Here is an 8932-nt window from a genome sequence, read left to right on the forward strand (position 1 = left end):
GCCAATGTCGATTTTACCAAATCAGTTTTCTCAGATTTTTTCCATTTCATAAGGAACACCAATTCACCATCTATGAATGTTGCGCCTGCGAGACAGACAAAATAAAATAATTCATATTTTTTTCTTTAAAAAAAACATTTCAAAAAAGACGAAGTTCAAAAAATGTGAAAGAAAGAATATTTTATGAACATATAATTCAATCTCTTACCCAGAATTTTTTCGGGATCCATACGATCAAATCTTGTTTCTTCATTCGTCACCATGACTATGTGTTACTTTTGTTTTATTGTAAAGTAAGCTGCAGAAAAATAGATAGAAATGAAATGAACGTGCGTATTCTATGAGTGTAATAAATGAAGTAAGGTGAATATGTCTCCTCTTAATTTATTTGTGTTTGCATTTCTTTGCAGGTTTCAATACATTTTAATATGTTTGCTTCAATTTTTTTTAAATATACCAAAATATGCACACAAACAATTAAACTAACAATGAATGCAGCTCTGTGGTTAAATTGTCGGTTGTCAATTTTCGATTTGAACTGAATAAAACGTGTGTAGTATACTAGTGTGTGACATTTGAAAACTTAACCGATAGCTGTCATAGCCGTTAACTGCACCGGTTGGAATGTGCATTTAGTGATGAAATGAAAAACGAACACACAAACAATACATTTAGATACATTTGATATTATGCAGCTTTGATATATTTTAGTTCTTTTATTAGTCTAATGACAATGAAGAATTAAAGGGACTCAAAATATTTTTCAACCAAAACCATCGAAACCAGCGATTTTACATTTCGCTCTCAATACAAAATGATTTGACACTGTATGATTTTAAGCTTAAATTGTCCAGACCGACTCTTTTTGAATATGTGAAGAAACTTTATGCGAAAGGCTTCTGCAAGCGTCTCCATTTATCTTATGAAGTCGTATATTACGTTGTGTTCAATGGAGTGGCATAGATACGTCAAAGGTTTCATAGTGGCCACTTATCATTGATTGATATGCTGTGTGAAGTGAAATTGAACTATTCCGTGTGCCACAATTATTCCATTCATGATCTAGACATACTGGCAAAAAGACTTATAAATCTTGAACACATGTTTTCTAGTTTTATTTCTACTGATGGAATTCAGTCACTGGTTCAACATTCACCACAACTACGTGAAATTATTATTCACACTTTTGAGGGCAAAAATAATGTCTTCGATTTGGTTGCGTTGAAATTGAATGGTGCAAAAAAGTTGACAATTTTGTAAACAAATGTTGATTTAAACTGATAAATGATAACAGAAACCGTTTTCAAATCAAATGATACATGCTTCCAATGTAAACGCGCTTCCAATGAAAATCAGCGTTATAACGCAGCGTTATTTTTTCCGCATCAGTTACTGCGCACTGGCAACTGTCAAAACAAACTTCATGTGATAAAAATGGAAAGAGAGTAAACGGTAGATAGAAAGGAGCGATGAATCTGAACTGTCAAAGTTAGTTATTACATCACGCGTTTTTATAATTTTCATCGGAGCAATTCAATTTTTATTTCACTTTTGTGTAACACACAACGACGACAACGACTATTTGTTATTGTGATTAAACAAAATAGAGTCAAAACGGCAACACAATGATTTAAAATCCATTATTCAACAATTCAACCAGATAACCATTGAGTCGAAGAATTGTAATATTGCATGAGTGGATGTGAAATTTCATTGACATCAATTGAGAGAGATTGAATTTTATTTGCAAAATTGTTGCGACGACCATAAGTGTGATAGAACGAAACAAAGTTTTGCATATTTATTTTCTCCCGTTGTTAATTTGAAAAAAAAAGTGCAAAAAGGTGATGTTGGCTCAGATGCAATAGTGAGATTCGATTATGTCTGATTTTGGATCTGAAAATAATCAGGTAATTTTTTGATGAGAATGACGAAATGTATTGAAGACGAGTTTCGAATTTTCCGTTGTTCGTATTTGCTTCGATATTGTTAAATGTCATTTATTTGTGTTGTTGTCTTTTTTACTACGTTGCTCATTGAAACAGCTAAATTTAGACATTGCGATTGAAATCGGTCGTATCCAGCTTTTGTGCCAAAATTAAGATGCAAAAAAAACTATGATTGGTTTAGTTGACGTCGTACTTAGAAGAATCGATTTAAATGGTGCTCATCAATAGTACGTTCTAGTGCCGTGTGCATCATTGATTTTTCTTTGAATTCGCATTGAGACTTGTTTCTAAAAACAAATATCGACCGTCGGATCAATTGAAATGGATGATTTTCTTCAAATATATTTGGAGAAAAATCGATAATCAATGCATCGCATAGTTTCGCTGTTTCAATGTTCGTCGCAATCGTTAACTTCATCGGCAACTTTTCACTTATGTTTTATGTTTGATTTTTATGCCTTTTTTCAGTTGTAATCTTCAGTTTGTAAGCACTATCCACGTTCATAAAAAAAAGCTACAACACCAGTAAAGAAAACACATACACCATTCAAGATTTTTCATTTTTGTTCAGATATTTCATTTGCAATTGGTAAAATTTATTTTTCTTTTTGTTGTTATTTCAAACTTGTTTAAGTTGCTGACAAGAAGTGACAATCAAACCAACAAAACATAAAAACTATTGAATTTAAGATTCTCCTAATTGTGTTGTTCGATTCCGTTGTGGTGTAATTTATGTGAATAAAAAACATAACCCCAAAATTAAAAAAAAAAACAACTACTCGCGAACGGATTCATTGCAAACTAAATTTAAATAAAAAAAAAACAAACAAAATTCTGTGCAACGCATTGAACATTGTATTATGGCTGTTTATTTGAATCGAACCCTATCGATCATGTCTGGAAATCTTGGGTCCCCATCGCATGAAAACGGATTGGATCGTTCACTACATAACGTTGCCTACGAAAATTCACCACTACAGATCTTCGTCAAAGCTAAAAAGAAAATCAATGACATTTTTGGCGAAATTGAAGAGTATGTCGTTGAAACAGCACACTTTATGGATGGTAAGTACTTATTATTATGTAAACACCAAATATAAATTACCGGCAATGCCACTCGATATTTTATAGATCACAATGCCGAGATTGCAATCATCGACAAAGCTGAATCCGAACAATTTCAAAGTTATGTGCACAAAGTGGCCGCAATACGACAAGTTTTGAATCGAGATCACATGAAAGTCGCATTCTTTGGACGCACAAGTAATGGTAAAAGTTCCGTGATTAACGCGATGTTGCGTGAGAAAATTCTACCATCGGGCATCGGACACACAACAAATTGTTTCTGTCAAGTCGAAGGAGTCGACGGCAACGAAGCATACATGGTCAAAGAAGGCTCCGACGAACGACTTAATGTTACCGTAAGTTGTCGCACACTAAATTGAATAAATTGTTTTTTTTTTTCGGTATAAAAAGTTTGTTTGTAGTGTGATGTCACAAAACATCAAAAGTACAGATAAACATCTGTACAATTCTAGTTATACATCGTAGTTTGAATTTAATATCTGAGATGAATGTTTGAAAAAATTGCATCATAACCATTTTTGTCGATGACATCATTTTTACAGAATGTGCAACAGTTAGCAAACGCTCTTTGCCAAGAAAAATTGTGCGAAAGTTCAAAAATTCGAATCTTTTGGCCTCGTGAGCGTTGCAGTTTGTTGAGAGACGACGTTGTATTTGTGGACTCTCCTGGTGTTGATGTTTCGCCAAATCTTGATGATTGGATCGATAACCATTGTTTGGATGCCGATGTATTTGTACTGGTCTTGAATTCAGAATCGACTATGACAATTGCGGTTAGTTTTTCATGTGTGAACAATTTACTATCAAATTATCTAGCATTTCCTATAAATTTACCAATCTATGCGATTTCTTATTTAATGCAGGAAAAGCAATTCTTCCACACAGTGTCGAAACGTTTATCAAAACCGAATGTATTCATTTTAATGAATCGCTGGGATGCATCGGCAAACGAACCAGAATTTTTGGAGTCGGTAAGTGTTTGGTGTTCAAGACCATAAAATTCATGTAAATTCAAGTTAGAGGAACATTTTTTTCACTTAGTGTCCTTTCTCTTTTTTGTACCCGTTTCGAACGAATTTGAAACAAAAAATCCCATTTGTATTCAGAAGGATTTCGATAAGGTTTGTGCATAGCATAAAAGTTTCGATTGTATAATTTAAAGAAGCTTTGCAAGCACTTTCCATTCAATTATTTTACCAAAGTAGAAACGAAAACGATTTTATGATTTCTCATGATCATCTTTATGTTTTGCATCAAACTGATACAAATTTCAATTTGTCATCATTTGACTAATAATTTACTTTATTATTCCAGGTGAAATCACAACATCAAGAGCGTTGCATCGATTTCTTAGTTAAAGAATTGAAAGTCTGCGCTCCGAAGGAAGCCGATGAACGAGTATTCTTTGTGTCAGCACGTGAAACACTTCAGGTAGGCTATTCCCCCCAACATTCAAACATTTCTCAAGAGTTTCTTCATTTTGCTATTCATTCTAGGCACGTATTTGCGAATCAAAGGGACAGCCACCCTCTGGTGGTGCTCTTGCTGACGGTTTTTCAAATCGTTACTTTGAGTTTCAAGATTTTGAACGTAAGTTCGAAGAGTGCATATCGAAGAGTGCGGTGAAAACAAAGTTTGAGCAGCACAGTTCACGTGGAAAAACGATTGCAAATGAAATGCATCAAATGCTTGATGAAATCTATGAAAGAGCCGGTTCAATTCGAAATGAAAAACAGAAGCAAAGGGCACAGCTAACCGATCGCATTGGTCACACCGAACAGGAATTGATGTCGATCACACGTGAAATGAAATTGAAAATCCACAATATGGTCGAAGAAGTTGAACAGAAAGTATCAAAAGCATTAAACGAAGAAATATGGCGATTGAATGTGTTAGTTGATGAATTTAATTTGCCGTTCCATACCGAACCGTTAGTTTTGAATGTGTATAAAAAGGAAATAAATGGTCATGTTGAAAGTGGATTGGGGTCAAATCTTAAGTCACGCCTATCGACCGCATTAGCTATGAATATCGAAACCGCTCAACGTGAAATGACCGAACGAATGCACTCACTCATACCAACCGAAAGTATCAAACAACAAAGCAAACAAATTCTCGCACGAACACAACCATTCGAAATGTTTTACACATTAAATTGTCAAAATTTGTGCGCCGATTTTCAAGAGGATTTGGAATTTAAATTTTCATGGGGTATCACTGCGATGATTCAACGATTTACCGGTAAAGCCAAGAAGCATCCAAACAAAAATGCTATCATGTATAATAACAGACAAAATAGCACAGCAAGTGTAAGTTAAAACACACCACTTTTAATTTTTTTTTTTTGTTTTTCAAACATTTTCGTTTGCTTTGTTCACAGATTCCAAACGTACTAAGCCCAATTACAAACGAACCAAATGTACCTCATCATGGCCTTATTCAACAAACAGGCATTTCGCAGGAACAAATCTCAGTGATATCACGATTTGCAATGGCATCGATTGGATCACAAGGCACCGTTGGGGGTCTTGTCGTCGCTGGATTTGTAAGTGAAATTTTTTTTAATTGCTCATTTTTCATTCAAGTTGAAAAAAAATATTGAATTCAAATGAAAGAATTCCAATAAAATGTCGATTAAAAAATTCATTTGATTTGACAGTTGCTGAAGACAGTTGGATGGCGTGTGTTAGTTGGTATTGGAGCATTATACGGTTGTGTCTACTTTTACGAGCGCCTCTCTTGGAATAATTCGGCTAAAGAGCGAACATTCAAAGAGCAATATGTTCGTCACGCGACCAGAAAATTGAAATTAATCGTAGATCTGACATCATCAAATTGCAGTCATCAAGTGCAACAGTAAGTGATTTTCGATCAATTCTTTGACATTTTTCAGTTCAAAAAATTAATCTAGTTGTGTGTCTCTTTCAGAGAGCTCTCGGGTACATTTGCTCGTTTGTGTCGTGTTGTTGACACTGCTACCGGAGACATGAGCGAAGAATTGAAGAAAATTGAGGCTGAACTCGCTATACTCGAAGGAAATCAAAAGAATCTTAAACTTCTACGCAACAAAGCAAATTATATTTCAAGCGAATTAGATATTTTTGATACAAATTATCTACGACCAAATTGAATTGCCAACCCAATACGATAAGGGGTATCTAATTCATTTGTTTTAATTGTAAAAACAAAAATGTTGATTCATATTTGAAGCAAAAAAAAAACTTCGAGCAAAAAATGTCATAATTTCTTTCAGTTGAATCTATCTATTTCATTTCTGATCGGTATCCGGCAAAATTAGGCCAAACAAATTTTTAGAAATTATTATGAAAAAAAAACACAAACACAGGAGAGATTTCAGAAAGCGATATAATCATGTAGTAACATTTGATTTTGAAAACAATTAGTTAGCGTTAGCATTAAATGCAGCATTGACAATTGTCGAATGTAAATTGAATTACTATATATTTAATAAAACAATTGAACAGTAAAGGAATGAATGATTGATTCGATCTTAGTATTATTCGATTAAACTATCTAAAAATGTATTTTTATTGATTAATTTGGTCGTTGCAATCACAAATTCGACGTTATTATCTTCCTGTCGCGATAAAAATCGAAGTGCAGATATTTCGGCGAAAGTGCAACCGCCGAGAAAGAATACCAATATCACTTTGGGCGTGTCAGATTGGGACATTTCACTACTGAACGACCCACGACGCGTTGTAGACAGTGCTGATTGACCATTTGATTGATAGTCTTCAAATGCTGGTCCCGGTAAACATGATAACACATCACTCAACGACTGCCAACCGTTCGGCTTAAGTGCGCGTTCAACGATTCGAATGGTCAAAGGAGCATAGAATGTGTGCACGTAGCTTATATCGTTTGGTGTCACTTCATTTGTATCTTCAACGGTTAGTTTGAGAGTCTGTTTTTTCGAGAAAAATAGTAAATATCTTAAGTAAAATGAATTCTGATATTCACAATCAAAATCTACCAACCTTCCGTACAACAGCATATGTTCGGCTTCCAGATTGAACTTTTAGCAATCCAGCCTTTTCTAAATTGCTAATTGCAAGTAGCTTCTCGATTCCGTAAACTTGGATCAATTCCCTTTTGTAATAATCGAGAACTTTTTGTTTCAAACCCGATCCGCCAATACTTTGCATACAAATCAATCGTATAACCGTTTTAAATGGCGCTTGATTAGCAATCAAATCTTCAATGAATGGATTTACTTTGTCGACATCTGAACAAACCAAAAATTCCTGTTCACATTCCAGTTCATCCAAAAATTCATCTGACGATGTGACTTCTTTCAGTAGTTCGGCGATTGTTGTGTGCGTTGTTAATGACTTTTTATAGGCCATCATATTTGGCAATCGTTCAACAAATCGCTTTATATCCTGTACCGATTTATCGTTGTGACGTTCATCCAATTGTTTGCTGATTTCATTGGCACGTCGTGACAGAATCTGTCCAATGGCATTGAAATTTTTATCTCTTAGTTCCGTGTACAGCTCTTCGCTCGAATTTAAAATGATCGTCTTTTTATCGGATACGGAACCTTGTAAACCACTTTCGTCCGACGATGAAAATCGATCAGATGGAAAATGTGCAGTTGATTGATTGATGCCATAGTATTCATCAATGAGGCCTTCGTACGTAAGCTGAGTGGCCAATGCGCTCATTACGTCAACCGAACGATCCACAATAAACAGTTGATCTATTGCCCCCTTTCCCATTGCATTCGATGTGAGTTCTTCTTGCCCCATGATTTTCAGTAGATCCCACAATTTCTTTGCATCATTTCCTTTGCCGTTAATCTTTGGAATGCGACCATACAACTGTTGCAACGAAATCAGGGCCTTGGCCGATAGAAAAATAGCCGTTGGATCATCTTCGATGTATAACTCACTGTCAATTACAACGCAATATTAGTGATACACAAAGATACGGTTTCACGACTAAAACTACCAAATTCAAAGCGAATAAAAAAAAATTTGAATTACCGAAAGGTGTCTTTCAATTCCATCGAAAGTAAGTCATTATCGACGGGAAAGAAATCGCAATTGAATTCGCCAACATGTGAAAAACTACCATAAACGCCTTTGTTCTTCAATTGTGTTTCGCACAGTGTTGACACTCTGGGTAAAAAGTATAAAAATAATTCTTTACTTGAACCGCTTTTTTGCCTCTTATCGATGCTGTGCACATTTTCAGCGATATAATTCATCAGCTTCAAATTAGGTCTGGTGATAAAGATGACATTTCGAACGTCGACATCGGGCAAAGCGCCGGGTCGCAATGGTAGCATTTTCGTAACATTTCTTTCTTTGAGAAATGCATATTTTGTCACCAATCCAACCGGTCCAGACAATGAATCATCCCATACAATGGCCTATTGTCATAGCATAAAAATGGAATATCAAACGATGACTATAAAATTACAGCCGAAATCAAAACGCAATTACAAACCTTTGTTCCTTCGCATTTGTCAAGTATTTCTAATAATTCTTTGCTTGCCGCCTCTTGAAACAGTGAAATATTCACGCGAAATCCGTATAAATGTGGAAACATGCTTGAGTCATATCACTTTTAACAAATCCAATTGCGACTTATTTAGTTTTTCTTTATTTTTATAATTTATAGCTTTCGTCGTCTTTTGTGACTCCCCTTTTTTTTGTTATTTAATTGTGTCGTTCAAAATTGACATTTCTATTCTGTTTTTTTTTCTCTCTCTTTTTTTCGTAAGACTCAGCTGTCAAATTGATAATATGACAAATGCATTGAATGAGTCAGTGTGACATCCGAACACACACAAAATATATTGCCCGATGAATGGGATGGTGTCGGATGTCGGAATCTGTTAATGCGCAAGTCATTTTCACAGCTAA

At 34.9% G+C, this 8932-nt stretch overlaps 2 protein-coding genes and 1 long non-coding RNA gene across 6 annotated transcripts; 1 reads left to right on the plus strand and 2 right to left on the minus strand.

Moving 5' to 3' along the window:
- Positions 1–704, minus strand: LOC116339849. The gene is made up of 3 exons (XR_004201028.1): positions 488–704; positions 209–298; positions 1–85 (listed from the first exon to the last, which is right to left on the minus strand). It is a non-coding gene; the product is annotated as an uncharacterized LOC116339849 (long non-coding RNA).
- A 737-nt stretch (positions 705–1441) lies between these two features.
- On the plus strand, positions 1442–6532 carry LOC116339459 (transmembrane GTPase Marf). 4 transcript variants are annotated; one of them, XM_031765346.1, is made up of 11 exons: positions 1442–1910; positions 2418–3014; positions 3081–3370; positions 3578–3808; positions 3899–4006; positions 4142–4156; positions 4350–4466; positions 4532–5344; positions 5416–5580; positions 5695–5891; positions 5964–6532. In XM_031765346.1, the coding sequence occupies exons 2-11, from the start codon at positions 2810–2812 to the stop codon at positions 6163–6165; spliced, it is 2343 nt and encodes a 780-aa protein (XP_031621206.1). In that variant the 5' UTR covers positions 1442–1910; positions 2418–2809; the 3' UTR covers positions 6166–6532. The 4 variants fall into 4 exon arrangements, with proteins under 4 accessions (XP_031621206.1, XP_031621208.1, XP_031621207.1 ...); XM_031765348.1 differs by having other exon boundaries at positions 4145–4156; XM_031765347.1 differs by having other exon boundaries at positions 2584–3014.
- LOC116339460 (vacuolar protein sorting-associated protein 33A) lies at positions 6388–8786 on the minus strand. The gene is made up of 4 exons (XM_031765350.1): positions 8514–8786; positions 8048–8436; positions 7037–7952; positions 6388–6963 (listed from the first exon to the last, which is right to left on the minus strand). Exons 1-4 carry the CDS (start codon positions 8613–8615, stop codon positions 6553–6555), a joined length of 1818 nt encoding a protein of 605 aa, XP_031621210.1. The 5' UTR covers positions 8616–8786; the 3' UTR covers positions 6388–6552.
- Between the last annotated feature and the right edge of the window lie 146 nt (positions 8787–8932).

Source organism: Contarinia nasturtii, unplaced genomic scaffold (assembly GCF_009176525.2).
Source record: "Contarinia nasturtii isolate CC-2019 unplaced genomic scaffold, AAFC_CNas_1.1 Cnas_scaffold_533, whole genome shotgun sequence".
NCBI lineage: Eukaryota > Metazoa > Arthropoda > Insecta > Diptera > Cecidomyiidae > Contarinia > Contarinia nasturtii.